Source organism: Asparagus officinalis, chromosome 7 (genome assembly GCF_001876935.1).
Source record: "Asparagus officinalis chromosome 7, Aspof.V1, whole genome shotgun sequence".
NCBI classification, from domain to species: Eukaryota; Viridiplantae; Streptophyta; class Magnoliopsida; order Asparagales; family Asparagaceae; genus Asparagus; species Asparagus officinalis.
This window is the reverse complement of record NC_033800.1, coordinates 38,818,333-38,840,062: the sequence shown is the minus strand read 5'-3', so window position 1 is coordinate 38,840,062 and position 21,730 is coordinate 38,818,333. Positions and strand designations below refer to the sequence as shown.

Here is a 21,730-nt window from a genome sequence, read left to right as displayed (position 1 = left end):
GGTTATCTGATAATTGTCCAAAGGTAAGGGGAGTTTTCTGATATTTTGTATTTTGTCTTAAAATTAATCAATATTTTGATGTTGTCAATCCTAATTTCAAACAAGCCCTTATTGAGTTTTCTTTTCCTGTTGGAACTAACTTTTAGCATATAGATGAGTGAAAAACTATCAATTTCTTCATCCTTAAATATTAATCACTTCACTTAATTAGACAATGAAAATTGAGAAATGAACTTAGTACCTTGGTATGGACTTATTATTCATAAATTTACTCAAAACAAATTCTAGAAAGATTGCGCTTTAGATATAATAATAATGCTTCAACTGTAATGACATCTTCTTACTATTAACAAAAATGGAGAAAGATCCAACTTTAGATCTAATAATAATACTTCGACAGTAATGGCAAAATTTTATACTTTCTTTTTTATGTTTTGATTGGGTGCATAAATGATATATATAGTTTGATCATATTTGCTTATAGATTTATTTCTGTTTCATTCATCTTTGGACTCAGATAAAAATTCTTATTAAGAAATATTTTTCTTTTGAAAATTCAAATGAATGAAATAATTTTTTTGAATAATACATTTAAGAAGCAATAGAAATTTTTATTTGAAATGTAACTGAATAAAGTTTACAACTCAAATGATCTATAATTCATCATATAACGAACTTGGTAAGGATTTCTCTTAGAGATTATCTATGAAATTAAACATTTGTTTTTTTTATTTTTACAATATTTCTTTTTCACTTTAGGTCTTTAAGAGTAATGCTTGCGCATGTTGGCTAGTCTATATTAAAAACTTAGTTAGGGTAGAGAAAGTTTGAAGGACATGGGAAAATTGTCCTTCATCTCACTAAAAGACATGAGGACAATTTGGTCATTGCACTTAAATTTTTTCTTTTCCTTTCTTTTCTCTTTATTTATCTCTAGAACATTCTAAAGCATATAAATATCATAGAACTTACTAATTAAATATCTTTAAATTGTATATTATAAGAAGATATAAATATGAAATGATGAGTTCTTTTCCATGTAAATAAATACAATGAAAACATCAATTAAAATTTTAATATATTCCAATGTAAATATTATCGAAAGTGTATATTTAAATACTTAGTTTAATAATAGTTAAATAAAATAATCTGAACATGAAATATGAAAAGACTACTTTTAATGACATATCTGGGGAAAGTATATCATTACTCAAATTGAAATATAAGTCGTAGCAATTTCGAATAAGGTATTACCAAATATCACATATTAAATTAACAATATCATAAAAAGATCTTAGCAATATCCATGATACTTCGGAGTATTAAAATGACCCTTTTTATATAAAATTAGAATGATTTAAGTTTTAATGTTGGTTGCACGTTCAATAATGCTGGTATTATAGAGAAGGCGCAGGTTACTCACTCAGAATGTTGTCACTCATTATGAAAGTGAATGCTTGTCATGATCAATTAGAAAGTTTCTATTTCTTTGTGGCGAGCTATATCTAGGCAAGCCATTCTATTTTGTTGTACTGATTGGTTCCCTTGATTTGCTCGATACTTTTGAAATACATATAGATTTGATATATTAATCTGAACTTGCTGTTTATTTAAGCTATCCATTTAGTCTAGTTTGTCAAAGTAGTGGTTACCTTCATCTATTCTACATTCATTCCTTTGGTTTCATGTGCATGACATGTGACAGGTGATGTGCAATCCACAGAATATAAAGAAATGAATACTGCACCATGCTGCATATACTGTACTGATAATCAAGAAGACTAAAATTATGAATTGATTTCCTTATTTATCTTGTTCCGCAATATGGGGGCTCTACAGCTACATTCATTCCTATGGTTTTACGTACCTGCAATGTGACAGTAGATGTGCAATATAAGTAAGTGATACTGCAAGTGATGCTCCGTATGCTGATAATCAAGAAGACTAAATTTAGGAATTGCTTTCCTCTATAACTTGTTCCACAAGTGCGGACCCTTTGAGACTGGCCATTACTCATTGCTTTCTTCGTTATACAGCTGCCCTAATCCGTTTTCTTCTTCATTAAAATTGTTTCCTTATAAAGATTAAGGCTGCAGTTATATGCCCAGTGTTAAAGTAAAAAAAATTGTGTTCTATAATTTTTGGTTTTTTCGATATTAGTCCCCCAAATCTAACATATTTTGAATTAGTCCACCAAATCTAACATATTTTGAAATCAGTCCCCCAAATCTTTAAGTTTTTTCAAAGTAGTTCCACAAATCTTCATATTTTGAAATTGATCCCTCAAATCTTATATAAGTATACTGGAAGTAGTGACGCAAATCATTCAAGGAGCTGCTAACTAGGACTGATTTCAAAACATTCAAAAGTTTTGCAGAACTAATTTCAAAATGTCAAGATTTGGGGGATTAATTTCAAAACACTTAAAAGGTTTGTGAGACTAATTTCAATATATCAAGATTTGGGGGACTAATTTCAAAATTTGAAAGATTTGGGGAAGTAATACTGAAAACATTCTATATTTTTAGAGTTACTGTTTTGGACTATTAAAAATGCACGCTGTACTATGTGATTTTTAATTTTATATATTCAGATAAAACACAGGAGATGGATAATTCATTTATTAGTGCTAAGTTATGGAAGGATTAAAGTTGATACTAAATAATTAGTAAGATGAATTAAAAAATTCTTCAAACAATTAGGAAGCTTCAAGGACATCTTTTTTTGTATGAGCATGACCTTCTTTCACTATGGGTAGAGGTACATAGAAGTTTCTGCCTTCAAATTCATGACTACAGCATTCTGTAATTAATAGAGACAAGTGGAAAATATAAGAAAACAATCTGCTAAGAACGATTCCAAGTGGAATCATAATTTTGGATATTAAAATTATGCACTTGGATGGGACTCACTTTGTATTATCAAGAATTTCTGAGCCGTCATTGTTCGATGAATGATGTTTCTTCACAGTGTTAAGTTGATATCCAGAAATTCACCATCATGTTGTAACACTGTTGTACATTAGCATTCTCTATCACGTTTTGTGTATCATAAAATCCAAAGTTGCTCCAAAACTGTAGTGGTTCCTCACATTGTTACGGTGACAACCTAAGGTTTGACCATTATGTTGAAATGCTTGGGCATCAGGTTTTCCTATGCCATTATATATTTTCAGTTCTCAGCCTTAATAGTGGATGTGTTCTTTAACTTTGTCTACCTCTAACAACTTCTACAGAATGTAAAAAAGTTTTCTCCCTCTTAACAATTTCAGAATGGTTAGTTTAATAAAATTGATTCCCTATAGCAATGTTTTAGAATGCGCTAGACGTTTCTAGGCGCCGGACCTAGTGCCTAGGCGCCTAGGTGGACGCTTAAGCGGCACATAGATGTTTTTAATATCGAGAGATGAGGGATCACTTTCGAAGATGTAAATCATATCCTCACCGTTTTACTTGAGATGGACTTGGACATAGAGTTTTGATCTCCATACATTTTAACCTAGCTGGCTCTCTTCAACCATTACTATGCCTAAGTGAGCAATATACCTCTTTCTAACACCATACAGTCCGCATAAGTAGTCTGTTCTCCCCTAGACACTCCTAAGCCTTAGACAGGCGGCCTAGATACCGCTTAGGTTTAAGCGGCTGCCTAGGTGGATGCCCAAATTGCTTTTTGAAACAATGCCCAATAGCTATTTACCACCATTTCTTAGTTATCAGCAAGACTGGCTATTGGATAGTTCTTGACTATTGCATAGTTGATGAACTATCCAGCTTGAAGGACCATTTGTTTTAGTTATGCTCACAAACATACACATTGTTGCTCGCATACCTTCAATTATCATTAAGGCAAATTTAAAAAAAAGGCACAGTGCTTTTATGAATGAAAAAGAAAGTTTGTCTGAGTCGTGTCATTCACTCTAAATCTTTCAATTAAGTTTCATTACTGATGTGAGGGATATGTTCTGCTGACCTCTGTTTATGTAAGTAGTAGGTCACTTCTTTTATGCCATGGTACTCCTGACATAAAACTAAATGCCATATAGGTGCTCAAGCGCCTGAAGCTGACTCTAGAATTAGTTAAGAAAGAGATGGAGCTGAGTAAGCTACAGGTAGCTCAGTTTTCTCTTGTTTGCAAGTTTATTTTATTTTATTTTTCTCCTAAATATTCATGGAAGTTCGGCTCTGTTGATTTTTGGATACAATACTGCAGGAGTCAATTGCAAAAGCAATTGAAGAAAAAGTAACTGGTGAGCATCGGCGTTATTTGTTAAGTGAACAACTTAAAGCTATAAAGAAGGTATACACTCTGCTTCCATTTTTAAAGTTTGTAGAGTTTCATTTGTATACAGAAGCAATAATTGAGCAGTTGTTTTTATCATAAATGAGAATTTAAAACTATAACGACTATTTACTTTCTGTTTCTATCTCTCGAGTTAGCATACATTATCTGTTGAAAATAAACTTTGGAACCAGACTTAATAAGCAGTTTTTTTCTGCCCAATAGCAGGAAGTAAATATCCAGTTTTCAAATTCTGTCATAGTGATACTCGTCTTCTTGTAACATAAAGACAGACATCTGATGCATAGAGAATTTCTTTGTGGAGACTTATGCAACATTTCATGCTAAAGTAATTGATATACGAGAATGTTGCCTTGTAGCTTTGCAGAAATTTGACCATTTCCCTATGTGCAGGAGTTAGGTATAGAGACAGATGACAAAACAGCACTTTCTGGTTAGTTCTGCAGCTTATATTTGTTAGTATAATATGGCAATTAACACCTTATTGTGATGAACATATGTTATAGCTTGCTTGTTTATTGTTCATGCCGCAGGCAAAATTTAGTAAGGGGAAAGCTTTGAGCGCAACATAAAGAGAACAGTGTCGCTGCCTGCATGTCCGTGAGTTATAGAAGAAGAGCTCACGAAACTGCAGCTTTTGGAGCCTAGTTCTAGCGAGTTTAACGTAACTCGCAATTACCTTGATTGGCTTACTGCATTACCTTGGGGGAACTACAGGTTTACTTGCACTCTTTTACGTATTGATTTGGTGTTCATAGAAAAACTTTTACTTGCAGACCGCAATACTATTGTCATACTTTTTTTGTATGATAATCAGTCAAACCACATTAAACCTTTGATATAGTTAACATCAATGTTTGAAAAAGCTTTTTTGAAACTCGCTTCAAAACTCACTTCACAACTTTTTGAAGTCTAAACGCTTCGAAATTCAAGAGTGAAGCTCTTTATCCATTGGAGCTTACACCTCATCGACCAACGCTCAAATCATATAATTGAAGCGTGCGCTTCACGCTTCATAAAGCGCTTTTCTTTTGAAGCACACGCTTCAGACAAGATGGGAGTATATTAAGAGAATTTTTGACCAACTTTAAAATGCCCTATGTATCTTCAATATGACCGATGTAAGTGTTATATATATATATATATATATATATATATATATTATATATATATATATTATATATATAATATATGATGAGAGAGAGAGAGAGGAGAGAGAACGATGAGGAGAGAGAGAGAGAGAGAGAGAGAAGATGGGTATGCTTGTACTAGCACGTTATGCTTGGTAGTGAGATGACACAATCCCCTCTCTCATTCAAATGGTTGCATATCCCCATGCACTCCTCAACCCATGTGAATGTGGTCCCTCATTTGAATGGTGGAGGGGATTGTGCCACCTCACTACCAAACACAAAGTTTGTGCTTGGTACCAAGCATACTCATATTTCTTATATATATATATAATATATATATATATATATATTATATAATATATATAGGAGAGGTTCTAAGAAAAACCTTCTAGTCTAAAAACTAAAAACCAATATCATCCAATGGTTAGGATTCAGTCAAACAATCAACAGACACATGCATTAATTACCTCATTAAACACATGCATTAATTACCTCAACGTAGTGAATCCAGATTTACTACAGTGATTCCAGATTTATTACCTCAACGAACACGTCCTTCACTGCTGTGAATCCAGATTTATTACCTCAACGAACACGTTTTTCACTGCAGTGAATCTAGATTCACTACAGTGAATCCGGATTCATTACCTTAACGAACACGTTTTTCACTGCAGTGAATCCAGATTCATTGCAGTGAATCCAGATTTGTGTTCGTTGAGGTAATTAATGCATGTGTCTGTTGACTGTTTGACTGACTCCCAGCTATTAGATTCATCTACATCCAATGGATGATATTGGTTTTTAGTTTTTAGGCTAAGGAGGTTTTTATTAGAATCTCTCCATATATATATTATATATATATATATATATATATATATATAGAGACGAGAGAGAGAGAGAGAGAGAGAGCAAGACTCCTATTCAACTTAAGTTGATGTCACCAAATTTTTTAGCCATACATATATTAATATAAAACACCTTTTTATATAATACATGGATCCCTACGCAATATGAGTGGTTAAAAACTTTGGTGGACACACTCATTTGCGGTATCACTTAAGTTGATAGGAGTTTTTCACCTATATATATATATATATATATATATATATATATATATATATATATATATATATATAAAATCCCTCCACTCAATCAAATGGTTGCATATCCCCATGCATCCTCAACCCATGTGAATGTGGTCCCTCATTTGAATGAGTGGAGAGGGATTGTGCCACCTCACCACCAAGCACAAAATTTGTGCTTGGTACCAAACACACCCATATTTCTTATTTATATATATATTATATATTATATATATATATATATTATGCATGTAGCTTAGTTTATTATGATTCATTTCTATACTTCACATATTTAATTCTTATTTACTAATCAGGAGATGAATGTATACATTTGTAAATTATAATACCAATATATATTATATGTTCATAATTTCTACAAATTTAAAATTAAAATGCTTAAACTTATGAAGCTTACGCCTCACGCTTTGAAGCCTATGTCTCGCTTCATCAAAGGGTCTAGCGCTTCGCTTTGCGCTTCCACTTTTTTAGACATTGGTTAACATGCGCCAAATCTCTGAATGTCTCTCATTTAAAGATTGGAGAATGGAAATTCTTTTTGAAAATTTCACCAGACTGTTACAGAGGTTTTATTTCCTTTAAATTTCTTCCCGATATGTACTTCAAGTCTTGTAATTCACATATATAGGTACTATAAGCTATGTTATATAGTTAAAAGGATATTCTGTAATATCAACTTCAATATTCCTTTGGCATCCAGAAAACGCGGGCAGAGTTCTCAGAAGATAGATTTTGTTGTTCAACTTTACAGTAGCAACCTGAAACCCAACAAGATCACGGCCATCTTTATTCAGAGTTTTTAAAGTTCAACTTTACAATAGTAATCTGAAATCCCACAAGACCACAAACATCTGTATTTCAGCCATGAAGATGGGTAGCACCTTAGTAAGAAGAAGGATGAAGTATAACAGAGGGAGAAATAAGATCAAAAATAGAGTAGTAGTAGATGAGCGTATACAGGAAGCTGCTCCAATTATGTTGGGATCCTTGGTTAAATAATTTTTGTTTTTCTTTCATTATTTTATTTTATTTAAAATTTAATGGAAAAACTCACCCAATCTAAGTGCTAGGTATGGTGAACAGAGGAGAAACAAGGGTAGGATTAGAGGGGCCAGTACAGGCAGGGTAGGGGTTGCGGCAGGGAGAGCGACAACAAGCAGTGGGAAGTGGGGAAGCAGATTAGTTAAGAGGGTTATTTATTGTTGGGTGGGTACGTTGGTGATGCCCTCAGGGCGCCAGTGCACAAGGCTTGGGATGGTAGATGGTGGTGGATGTTTGGTTGGGTTGATTGTTTGGTTTTTATTGGGTTGACTTTATTAAATGAAAAGATCACACGATTCTTTCATAACCTTGTTTGTTATATCTTGCTCCAAATTGCGGATGCATCATTGATTGAGTAAGAGTTTTGAATAGGCATGATCTTTTGTCTCGTACTATTCCTAGTCTAGAGGATTTATATTTTAATACATTTGTCCATTTCCTAATGCAGTGAAATTTTAACAGCTGATACTGATTCTTTCTGATTTGCATCATTTGCAGTGATGAAAATTTCGATGTCCATCATGCTCAAAAGATTTTAGATGAGGACCATTATGGTTTATCCGATGTAAAAGAGAGGATATTAGAATTTATAGCAGTTGGAAAACTAAGAGGGACCACACATGGTTAGTATTTATATTATTTTGCTACTGCCTTGTTGATATTCATTCATCATGTGCATTCTATATGATCATTATTTTTATATATGCTTTGTTTGTTATTACTTCTTTTGTAACAAGCTTTGCTTCAAATTGCTCTCAAGATTTGATCTATCATGACATCATCTACCTAACTGTGCATACATATTTGAATGATTTTCTTTTTAGATTGGATAATTAAGTTAGATAAGCCTTTTGTTAATTATATATTTTAGAATAACGGTTATCCTTGCTATATTAGAGGATTCCTCATTGTTATAGCCTGAGAATTACCAAGTCTCATAAGCTCTTGAGAGTCGGCCACGTGTCATGATTAACTGGCCAAGTCTTATAAATCTAAAAGCTCGACTGGGGTGTAAGCATTGCTGATCTCTCAAGCAGCCCAAGTCTGAGACGAAAAGCGTTATCAAGCCGGAATCTGCTAGAAGAATCAAGTCCAGGACGAAAGGGGTCTTCTACTCGGACTCTCACTAAGGAATGTCTCGATTGACAAGACGACCTATTACCTTTAACAGTGTCATACTTTGCTACCCAGTTAGCATCACACTTAATGCATGACCAGAGTTATTATGACTCTTTGGGCCGAAGTCATACGATGCCAGCATTTCAGCCATTTTGTTATTGTCGCATTAGACGCAAATATGACTGATTCAATTAATTGCAGATATGTGTAAAGTGCTGTTTGTCAGCCGACTGCACCGACCCGATCAAATTACTGACGCGCCCTTAACCAATCCTCTATAAGTAGTGGGCAATCTCCGCTATCCCAAGGTATATAAGAATACTGAGCAATGCCCTAAAGCTAGATTCTGCATTTAACAAATTTGCTTAATCTATCATTGAGTTGAACATCGGAAGGCACGCTGGAGAAATCATCTCCAGTCCTCTAACAAGTGTTATCTGTAAGGAGTACGTGCCCTTCTGATTTTTTAGCCATCAAGGAGGATTAAGGGACCCTAAACTCCTTTAAAAATTCATTTACCCATATAATTGATTTTCTTATAAACAATTTGTCGCCCACCGTGGGGCCCGTTCTTTCCATTTTGAGAAAATGGCTTGATTCCAACCTTCCTATGGTCCTTAATTTACACACTAAGCTTCTAGCTCCGGCTATGTACTCGAGCCCAATTGGATGAATCCACCCAAAGGATAACACAATCTCTTTAGCAGCTGTTCACTTCATTCAATGAACTCTCAACCGTGTTCTTCCCTCTTAGCCTCCTCCTTCGCTTGTCACCCCTTTCCTCAAAGGGCAACATTAGTGATAGGAGCAAGAGGAGCGGGTTAGGGAAACCAACTCCAACCACCGCGACATTAAACCTGCTTTGCTGCCGATTCACAGCAACCTCAGCATCACCTAGAGGCAACAGGCGAAAGCTCAAGCCTCGACCCGAATCAAACCGCATGGCGGATGTCACGAGGTGTAAGACACCTACATGACCTAAACCTCGGTAGCCTGGGTTGGTCCCTCTACAACCAACCTGGTTTTTGGTTATGATTGGACGTTCCACATGGTGGTTGACGTCATTGAATACTGTCAGATGATATCATGAACGCCTCCTGTTTTAAGTTCAAGATGCCTCACAATGAGAAATACAAGGATGAAGGCGACTCGACCGAACATGCACATAATTTCTTTGATCTGATGTGTGTGCAGCATGTGACTGACCCAATCATTTGCAGAGCCTTTCCTATAACCCTCAGCGGCAACACTAATATATGTAATTCTCTAGAGAAGAAATCCATTCATAGCTTCAAATAACTTGGCTAGAATTTTGCGTTCTATTTCTTGGCGGGTACAAATCAGAAGCTCTCATGTTGCAGCTCAAGCAGAATCTTGGTGAAACTCTGAGAGTATTTCAAGAGATTTCAAGCTAAGTGACTTGAGGTGGAATACCCCGGAAACACGGTAGCGATGGCGGCAGTAATCTTAGGTGTAGAAGATGAGAAATTGACTAACTCGCTTATCATGAATCCCGTGGCTGACTTCGATCAACTCATGGCTAGAGCTTGATTACATATGGACACGGAAGGAAGTCGCCTCAATAATAAGGCAGCCCGATAAGAAATTGCCAAGATCGAGTCTTCCAAGAGCAAGAAGGCTGAAGATGATCGACCCGAATCTAAGTCTAGATCTGGCCGAGTCGACAGGAAAGCCCGGAGAAAAGAAACGAGGCTACTAGCGCTTGCCCCCTTCAATGCTTCTCTCTCATAAGTTTGGCATTTGATTAAGAAGGAGGGGGCATCTTACCAAAATCCCCCATAACATGAATTCAAACCCTTGTACGAGGGATCTTCAAAAATATTGTTGCTACCACCAGGATCACGACAATGACACCGATGACTGCAGAATCCTACGCAGACATCGAGGACCTCATTCAAAGAAGGTTGTTGAAGAAACTTCTCCACAACTGCGGCAAGGAGGAGCCCACCCTAAAGAAATCAAAGAGAAGATCTAGGTTAAGATCACCTTGCCCAAATCAAAGAGAAGATCTAGGTTAAGATCACCTTGCCCGAATCATCAAAAGAATCAACCGAAAGAAACTAATGACGAGCACTATCAACACTACTAGTGGCGTGCTAGCAGCTGGATAAATGTCAAATAATGCTTGGAAGAAGTATGCCCGACGAGCCTTTGAGGTGAATCTATGTGAAAAGAAACGCAAGGTGGATCAACCCATCTCCTTTAGCAATGTCGACCTGAAAGGTGTAACAACGCTTCATGAAGATCTCATCATCATCTCCACACAAATCAATAGATTTTGGGTCAAGAGGATCCTGGTGGACACAAGAAGTTTAGCAGACATCCTTCTCATGGACGCCTTCAGTTGGATCGGGATTGACAGACCAGAGTTGCAACCCAGCGAGTCCCTTTATAAGCCTATTAGGGCTCGGCCAGAAGGGTTGATCACCCTGCTTATAGTGGTCGTGACTACCCTCATCAGTCTACTGTCCGAGTTCAATCATTGTAATAGATGTTAGATCAACTTACAATGTCATTCGTGGAGAAAATCCCTAAATGACCTTTAGGTTGTTCCCTTCACCTACTACCAGATGATGAAGTTCCCTACTCCAGAAGGAGTCGACCTTGTGCGGAGTAATCAACGAGAATCCAGATCTTGCTATCTTCCCTCCATGAAGGTAGATGGACTTTTGAGACTGCCAATTGAGAAGGCACAAGCTTACTTGCAGAAAGATGAGAAAAGGGAGCGAACCACTCCTGTAGAAGAATCAGAAGAAATTCGGCTTGACCCCGATGAGACTAAGAAGGTTGAATCGGGTCAGAGTTGATCGAGCCGCACTACTGCCGCAGGGAGGAGCAATCATCACATTCCTTTGCACAAACACGGATGTTTTTTTGTCTGGAGCCTAAGGATATGTCAGGAATCGCCTCATTAGTAATACTTCATGAGTTATCCGTCCACTGACACCATAAGCCGGCCTGATAGAAAAGTTATCTTGGACCTAGGAGCAGTGGGCGACAACAGAAGAAGTTAACTGATTGCTGAAAGTCAATTTCATCTGAGAAGTCTAGTGCCCAAAGTGGCTATCTAATATAGTGTTGGTCAAGAAAGTCAGCGGTAGATGTGTCAGCTTCATTGACCTCAACAAAGCATGTCCTAAAGACAACCACCCCTTTGGATGGACCAACTGGTTGGCGAGAGTGCTAGCGATGAAATGCTCAGCTTCATGGACACCTTCTTAGGTTGTGACCACTGACCAGATAAAGATGACGAAATATGACTAGGAGAAAACCACTTTCGTTATAGATCAGGGTATCTTTTGCTATAATATAATGCCCTTTGATCTTAAGAATGCATAAGCAACTTATTAGAGGTTAATTAACAAGATCTTTAAAAATCAATCTGGTCGCAATGTGGAGGCGTATATGGATGATATCCTGGTGATGTCTATAAAGGCTAACTTCCACATTGCAGATCTTGAAGAAACATTCTCTGTTCTTTGCTGGTGCCAAATGAAGCTCAAGCCTGCAAAGTACATCTTCGGGGTTCAATCGAGCAAGTTTCTCGATTTTATGGTAACCCAACGAGGAATCGAGGTCAACCTATAGAAGATAGCTACCATCGAAGGGATGTCTGAGCCTCGCACGGTGAGCGACATCTAAAAGTTGAACGGAAGAATAGCAGCCTTGAGCTGTTTCCTCTTCAAGTCGGTTGAAAGAAGTCTTCCCTTTTTCAAATTCCTAAAGGGGGCCAAAGTACCTAGAGACGGCATCGGGTGGACACCAGAGTGTAGGAATACCTTCACGGAGCGTAAGATGTATCTAACCTCTTAGCCCTTATTGAGCAAACCTATAGAAGGGGAACCACTCTAGCTCTACCTAGCCATCTCATTAGAGGATATAAGCTTGGTCTTAGTTTGAGAAGAAGAAAATGTCTAGAAGCTTGTGTACTATGTCAGCTGCATCTTAAAGGTGGCTGAACTTAGTTAGATTCTCACCGAGAGAGCTTCCTTCGCTTTCATCAATACATTCAGAAGACTTTGTCTATACTTCTAAGCTCACACAGTAACAGTACAGACCAATCTGCTTTTGAAAAAGGTACTCGGCAATACCACCACATCTGGGCGAATAATCAACTAGTCTATCGAGCTCACTGAATACGATGTCCAATTTGAGTCTAAGACCACCATAAACTTCCGGGTCCTTTCCGACTTCCTGACCGAGTTGTCCGATCTAGACGACCTTCTAGCTAAATAATTGGCTCCTTTCCTTGGTGCTCTATGCCCAATCCAAAAGCTGGTAAAGAAAGCTCGGTCTCAGAAAAGCTATACTCCTAAATTCGTTTTGTTCGAATTCTCTTCATAGTGGTTACGGAAGGTGCACGGATCTTCAGGAGAGTGGCAGTGGAGCACGAGTAGAGTACTGTGCAGCTTTGAGGGACGCATCCATGAGTTCTCATTCGCCTTTGATTTTCCGGCATCAAACAACGAAGCCGAGTATGAAGCTCTTCTGTCCCGATTTAGAGCCGCTTGGCAGTCAAAGTAGAGTCTATTTTCATAGTCGTTGACTCTCGACTTACTGTCTACTAAGTGCGATGAACAAGTGCGTACTGCAAGCGCTAAATAAGTGGTTGGACGAAGTAGTAGAAGCCTGGGTCGACGAACTCCCCGGAATCCTATGGTCATACAGAATGACGACTCACAGAAACTCCACAGGAGAAACTCCATTCCGACTAACATATGGAGTGAAAGCGGTCGTCTTAATAGAAGTCAGCATGCCTATTATGTGACTGCAACACTTTGATGAGGAAGCCAACCAAATCGGTCTACGAAGCGGAGTCAACCTCGTCGATGAAGTTCGAGAGCAAGCACTTCAATCACAAGTTATCAATCAGCAGCGCATCGCTTGACACTAAATAACCGAGTTCGACCCCAAAGATTCAAAATTGGAGATTTTGTCCTCCGAAAGGCCACCTTCAATAATGAAGCCAACCGTGGAAACTCACTGCCAATTAGGAGGGACCTTACAAAGTTATAAGAGAAGTTGCATGGGAACTTATTGGTTGTAGAGTGAAGATGGAAGGTCTTGAAGCATCCTTGGAATGTAGAGCATCTTAAGGAATATTTCCAATAAATATAATTGCAAGACTCTTATTATAATGAAAAGCTATTTATTTCTTTCCACGACTCTGTGCAAAGCTCTTGGTGTCGGTTTTCAAGAGTCAAAGCAAGGTATGATGAAAAGTCCTTATGACTCGGTCTTCATCGACTCGTTTACAATATTGTGGAAGATCCTTACGACTCGGTTTCCACCTACTTGTCAAGTCATGCAAAGCCCTTGGTGTCAGTTTTTAAGAGTAAATCCAAGACGATGAAAAGTCCTCGCAACTCGGTCTTCACCGATTTGTCCAAAACATAGTGGAAAACCCTTGCGACTTGGTTTTCACCGACTCGTCCAAAGCATGCCAAGTCCCTAGTGTCAGTTTTCAAGAGTAAACCAAGGCATAACGGAAAGCCCTTGCGACTTGGTATTCACTGACTCGCCCAAGGCCCTTAAAGCCATTGGTGTCAGTTTTCAAGAGTAAACTCAAGGCATGCAAAAGTCCTTGCAACTTGGTCTCCACCAACTCGTCCAAGGCATGCGAAGCCCTTAGTGTCGATTTTCCAGAGTAGATGCAAGGCACGATGGAGTATCCTTACGATTCAGGCTTCACCGACTCATTCAAGGTATACAAAGGACCTTAAATATAAAATTTAAAGCACCACTTAGTCCTTAACGACGATCAAAACAGAAATACTTACGTTTCGGTCTCTGCCCTATACGTCTAAAGATATTTCAAAATTAAAGCACGCAATGAAAAGCTACTCAGAACAAAGTGCAAAATATTTGAGTCAACAAAATTAAGTCTTTCATTCATTCATTAGAATTTACAGGAGTTTTTACAAATGACTTAAAAAAAAGAAAAAAAATATAAGTATGTTCATGAAGATAAAGCAGGAGCCGAAGCATAACCCGGAGCACGAGCTGAGGCTACCAGGGGGCAGAAGTTGGAGCAAAAACAGAGTAGAACTTGGACTAGGAGCAACAAGAGGAGTTTCTGAGCGATTAGCTGAGGAGAATGTATCAGCTTCATTGCAGGAGCCCTCAGCCAAATCGTCATCTAACTCGCCGACCGCTTCCTCATTTTCCTCCACTAGTCCTAATCCTCCTGCCAAATCTCGAGTTGCTTGAGGACGTCGAGAGTCGAGACAAACACTCGAGGGGATACTTGAATCGTTTAGGGTTGACTTTGAGCTCATAGGGAAGCTGCTTCATTAAGTGGTCGAACCCCCTCTTGCAAGCAAGAACGATCTTCACTTTTCCGAGAGTATCATGATACTTCTTGATTATTTCTCTTTTGTGGTCACCCGATTCCAAAAGTGCTACGTAGTCTTGATGTTGTCGGACTTGAGCGAGGAGACTCGCTTTGCTGCTCGATTCCCTAAACAGCCCGGGCAACTTCCTATCGGGGAGCCTCTTAAAGAGACGCCTCCTTCAGCCTCACCCTCAAGACCTCTGCCCCAAGCTAAGCTACTTGCGCCCGCTCATATGCATTATCTCTCCTTATCTGCCTCGACTTTCGACTCGAGGTACTTAAATCCTCTCCTCGGCACTGCCCAAGTCCTGGTGAAAATGGTCGAGAGCTTCCTAAAGGGCGTTAATCTCTTGAGCTTCAGCAAGGTGAGCCGTTTGTTGTTGAGAATCTTCAATGAAAACTATGTTCTTTTCATCCCCAAAAGCCAATTCACGATTCGTCTCTGTCGGCTCTTCTTCAGCTAGTCAAGCTCACTCTATAGCGGCTAGCAGCTCGACTACCTCGAGAGCGTCCTTTTAGGTCCTTGTCTTGTCCTGAAGTTTGAAGAAAAGCTTTCGGGCCTGCTTAGATTGACTGAATAACTCAGTCTCCATGATCGCCCCCTGATCAAATAACTTCAGCTAGCTTGATGAAGACCGGGATCAAAAACTCTGCTCAGAAGAATTTGGTCATTAGGGAGGAAGATCTGCATGACCACACGAGATTGGTCGTATCTGGACGCTAAGACTGACCCTTAATGTCTCCATGCCGTGTCGGGGGCTAGTCCTTGCTGACCATATCAAAGTTGCCCTCTGCTTCTCTCATTTCGGAGCAAGCTAGCCGATGTGGTGAAGGGCCATGCATACTGAGTCTCTGGAGGAGCTGACCGCTCCGTTGCAATCAGCTCAACAGCAATCGGCTTTCCTCATCCGCGACAGGCTTCGTCTCTCCTGGAAGACCTATGAGCCTCACTCGGCTCCGATTGCATAGCGGCATTGGACTCTTCCCTAGTCGGGACCTTGACTCCTGTCAGTTTCGAAATAGGTCGGTCCCCTTCAATGCTACCCCCGCAACAACTGGCTGTGGGGACTCACCACTCACATTAACGATCTCAGGAGGGGCAATGGAACTGGAGGAACTTCAGCAGTCGGAGCCCCACTCATCTACCCTAGTGCAGGCTCAGCCATCTCATCATCAAGCGCGAGGAGCTCCTGCATATTAGTCTTGGCTCAACGATGACCCTTAAAGACGGTCTTCTTTTCGGACCTCTCAGTCCCAGTTCTGGCACAAAGCTTGGACCTTCTCTTTTACCAACTCGGCACATAGACGCTTTCGAGGCCCCGCAGAAGGGTTGGCTCGAGGAGCCACTGATCTTCTAGAGCCAAGAGAGCCGCCCGAGCCAAAGCTGCTTCTATGGTGAGATATGCTGACTGCTTGGAGCATGACATTGTCAAAAATGTTCTCGTTTTGGCGAGAACCCTTATATGCTCGGATCTTCTCCAGCCTCGGCCTCTATTTTTGAGAGATTTACCGCCTTCAAATCCTCTTTCTTTATTTCTAGTTATGTGGGGAAGCCAAAATTGGATCGGCGCCAAAGTCGAAGAACTCCTTCCACCCCTTGTTGGTGTCGGGGATGTTGGAAAGTAGTTGGAAGCCATTGTTTGTCTGCAGATAGAAGTGCCCATCGCCTTTCCTTTGGGGCAATAGATGGTCGAAGATCCCTAAAGTTCGCTCAACATTCACTCGATGACAGATAACGAGGAAGGCGACTAGGAAAGCTATGGAGTTAGGCTTCAACTGTTTCGGCGATATCCCTAAAGCCTAAAAAACTTGCTAGAAGAATGGTTGCAATGGTAGACAAAGGTCAAAATCAAGGTGGTGCCAGTATATAGGCACCAAATCACCGCTATGATGGTAGATGGCATGGTCCTTCGCCGGAACAAATAAAGTAAAGGCTTTAGGGATGTCGAAATCCTTAACGTATTGCTCAAGACGAGTCTGGAGCACCATCAATTTGTATCTGTGGAGTAGTGCAATTCACTCATTACGAATCATGGAAGGTTGAGAACTTGAAGCATTGAAGCGGTCGGAGTAGATAATTAGAGCTTCGAAGTGGCAGAGATCCCAGAAAGAGCGATCAAAGTTCTCACTGACGGCACAAAAAAAACTTAGGGTTTAGAAGTTTGAAGAAAGCTTTGGAGAAGAGAAAGGAGATGGGTATATATAGGCATGAGGTAGGTGACATGTAGCGCAATCCGAATGTCTGACCCGGTTTCCTAAAAATTATGGATGGTTTTTAATACCGAAGTGACTTCTTGTTAATTTATGGTGTCCGCTCGTCAACCAAAGCGCCATATCGTCAAACTGCTGCGCACGATCTGCGCTGACGTTAGAACATCAACTCATAGTTGTCTTCCAAAAAAGGCCTCTAATCTCCGATGCGGCGAAAAGGTGGAATGGTTCAGCTTCTCTCGAACTCGACTTTCCGAGTCCGAGTGAAAGGGGCTAATGTTATATCCTGAGAATTACCAGGTGTAATAAGCTCTTGACAGTCGGCCACGTGTCATGATTAACTGGCCAAGTCCTATAAATTCGAAAGCTCTACTCGGGTGTCAGCATTGCCGATGTTTCAAGTAGCCCAAGTTTGAGATGAAAGACGTCTTCTGCTCGGACTCTTGCTAAGGAATGTCTCGAATGACGGGACGACCTATCCGCTTTGACGGTGTCATACTTTTCCGTCCAGTCGCCATCACATTTAATGCCTGGCAAGAGTCATCTTCGGGTCAAAGTCATAATGACTCTTGGGACGACGCCAACACTTCAGCCATTTTGTCACTGTTGCATTAAACACAAAGGTGACTAATTTAGCCGACCGTCGACACGTGTAAAGTGTAGTCTAATCGGCCGATTGCACCTACCCTGTCAAATTACTAATGTGCCCCTACCAACCTCTATAAATAGTGGCCAATTTCCACTTTCCTAAGGTACACAAGAATACTGAACAACGCCGTAGAACTTGATTCTGCATTTAACAATTTGCTTAATCTATCACTGACTTGAACATCGGAGGGTATGCCGGAGAAATCATCTCCTGTCCTCTAATGGGTATTATCTGTGCAAGAATCCACTCCCTTCTAATTTGTCAGCCATCAAGGAAGATTAAGGGACTTTGAACTCCTCTAAGTATCCATTTACCCATACAATCAACTTTCTGACATAAACACTCATATAATGTGATGTGGTTGAATCTCAGCCAAATGAATAAAGGACGATATCCCTCAACCACATAACCACACAACTATTCTCAGGTGAGATTCTACCACATCATTGTGTATGAGAGAATCCTCTCGTATGACATATGATACTCATTAATGCCTATATTTTTATGCATGTCGGTATGTATATAGCTTTGTTAGTTATGAGTTAGTGGTTCATTTTGTTAAATGAGACACTAAGAGATAAAGGCTGGTGACAGCCACCAAATTTGATGTGACTAGTATGGTGCATTTCACCATGCATTTATCTCTTGGTAACTATTTAGCAAAATAAGGTATCATCTCATACTAGTTATGTCATATTTATACACGCACAATAGCGAAAATTTCTCGTGAGGAGGATATAAAATATAATAATCATACTTGCATAAATGAAAAAGCGATCAAATATGGCAATAAATAGTAAGTTTTCATATACGTAGCTAGATGAAAAAGAATCTGGAATAGAAGTGAATTAATTTGAAAGATGATATTTGTCAAATAATTGCAGTATCTAAACAAAGAAAATTCATTACTAATACTATGAATCATATTATCAAAATACTCAATAAAAATTTATAGAATTTTCATTTTACCAATCTACTTTTTAATGTAAAACCTCGTGTAGTTGGAAGAAGCTTATTTCACAATTCCACCACAAAATGCAAAACCTCTTGAAATTATAAACTCATTATTCAATGCAAAAACTACATAACATTGAAACCTCATTTTCTATTATCCTTGAAGTACCTAAAAATAACATAGTTAACATATGAATAGAACACTGTTATAAATAGTGGTAAATAGCCCCACAATAGCATTAGCGGTCTCTTCCCGCGACGCTATCGCCCGCTACGCTATCGCGCAATAGCGGTGACATATTACGGAATATGTCTGTTCGCAAAAGCGGCCAATAGTGTGTCATAACGGTAGATAGTGAGCAATTGCATTTGAAATTTGCTTTTTGACTGCTATTTAAAAGTGGTTTGAGACTTATTTTTTTAAAATTAAACTTAACCCTTGTCCATTGTATTCCACCGTCTCCTGTGATTTTCAGCATACTCCCGCCACCTTTCATAGCCTCTGGCACCTACCTTGATACTTACTCTCACCTCCTGCACCGTGAGCTCCTCTTAGGGCAGTCCTGTCACCTCTAAGCTCTTCTTCTCGAAGACGACGATTTTTTGACTCCTCCAGTCATCTTCGGTATTACGTGATGGTTACATGTCTATTTCATATTTAGGATCTCTTTAAATCATCCAATATGTACTTTTAGATTTCTTAGATTTTTCTTTAATAATATGTACTTTTAGATTTCTTAGATTTTTCTTTAATTTTTTTTAGTATTTATACATATCTAAATTAGACTGCTATTTGACTTTGCGCTTTTTACCACATTTTACCGCAATCGTCCGAAATAGCCTTAGCGATGCCTCACCGCTAAGCGACGCTATCCGCTATCGATAACCTTGGAATAGAAACTTATTTCACATTACAATATAACTCTAGATAAAGAAAAACACGAATCAAAATAACTTACTGATGATAATCGTGTAGATGACGAGAGTCAATATTTGGACCAAAGTGCAAATTCACAATACCTTAGAAATGAGCTCACTAAAGATCTTGCGACTTGGTTTCAAATGTTACAAATAAAGTTTGAGAAGAAGAAAGGAAAAGAATATTTTTATTTTAATTGGAGACGGGCCAATATTATATTAACTAATTGGTTAGTTGAGTTACTTGGTCTTTTTTATCCATTGGTTCATAGCTTAGCCACCTAATCGTTTCCCATCCACAGGACCACAGCTCTTTGTTTTATGTCATACACTATCCTATAACTTATGATGTATATTGCTTGTATTATTACTGTGCGACAAAATTAAAACTTGAGGTTAGAGATGATGGGGAAATTAGAGGGGTGGAAGAGGTTAAATGGGATATTAAATGGGGCTAGTAGGGGTTAATGAGTGTAGTCAAGGAGAAAATGCTGATGATGGATAGAGTAAAAAAAATGTAAATTATTAGTTTCAATTTGTGTGTAGCTGTGTCCTAGTGCTCTACATTTTGCAAATTCGTTGTCTCTTACCTGCACCCTTATAGGTGCCTATATCGTTTCCATGCAACTTAGCCTAGAAGCAATGTACATTAACTTCAAATAATGCCTCGTCGATGACTTTCATCATAAATGGCCTCAAACGCCATGTGTATAGATTGGAATGGCTCATGACCAACCGTCAGTTGTGTGACTGCATTTCTCTAAACATCTCATGGACAATCCATAAATTGATGTGTAACATCCTGACTAGCAGCTAAGCCTAACAATTATTGTGAGACGGTGTTTTGCCCTCGCCTATGGAAGAATTCTTATGTTGAGAGACATTTCTTAAGTACCTTCCAAGAACATGAAGCTAACCAAGGTACATGATCTTTGAAAGCCTAAGCAACCAACAATCTTCTATTGCGAATTGCACCCTAGCTTGACTAGAAGCTAAATACTCCATCCATAGTTGGCATCTACACAGGCCCATTAGCACTACTTATGAGGGCCATCTCATGAAGTCGCGCATAAAGCAAATTGTGCCACACCCAAAAAATAGCAACACACGTTACACAAGACCAGATTGGACTGCCCCTCATGTACTACAGATGCATCCATTTAACCCAAAGAACATCCCGCTTAGTAATTGCATTTCGAAGGGCTCAAATGTCACTCGACATTGGAATACCAAATAAACTTTCAGTCTTCGATTAGCACACACACTTCCATCTAACCAAACTCGTTCCATTCTTACCTGTCATGCCTAAAAAACCTCGAAGGAGAGGATTGTAGGCGTCAAAAAATGCTAATAGATATCCCAAACATAGAGAAAATCACTCAAATGGATCTCATATTGAAGATCAAGTCAGGAATGAACTGTCTCGCCAGCGAGACAGGCTTTGCTGTCTCGCCAGCGAGACAGTATATGCTGTCTCGCCAGCGAGACAGTATTTGCTGTCTCCCCAGCGAGACAGTATTTGCTGTCTCGCCAGCGAGACAGACTTTGCTGTCTCGCCAGCGAGACAGTGTTTACTGTCTCGACCAGCGAGACAGTGTTGAAATGGTCAAAACTACCTTGATAACTGCTCTACACGTGTCCATCAACTGCTAAGGGACGTGGAAAACATCGTGGGCGAAAATCACGTGAATAACTGCCAAAATAACGGAGTTTGAAACGTGGGAAGGCAGTTACAGCGAGAAACTGCCAGGAATATTCGTTTTCCGAGACAGTATTTTACTGTCTCGCTGGGCGAGACAGCAAATTTACTGTCTCGCTGGGCGAGACAGCAAACACTGTCTCGCTGGGCGAGACAGCAAACATTGTCTCGCCCGCCGAGACAGCAAATGCTGTCTCGCGAGCACTGTTCATCCTATGGGTATAAATACCCCCTGAAATCGATTTTCTG

General features: G+C 39.2%; 1 protein-coding gene across 1 annotated transcript in view; it reads left to right on the top strand.

The window, feature by feature from the left end:
• LOC109848240 (lon protease homolog, mitochondrial-like) overlaps positions 1-21,730 on the top strand; it is a 68,984-nt gene that overhangs the window by 7,499 nt on the left and 39,755 nt on the right. Inside the window, 5 exon segments of the mRNA XM_020417656.1 lie at positions 4,046-4,111; positions 4,213-4,299; positions 4,696-4,739; positions 4,858-5,019; positions 8,075-8,199. Coding sequence (XP_020273245.1) covers positions 4,046-4,111; positions 4,213-4,299; positions 4,696-4,739; positions 4,858-5,019; positions 8,075-8,199 — 484 coding nt within the window.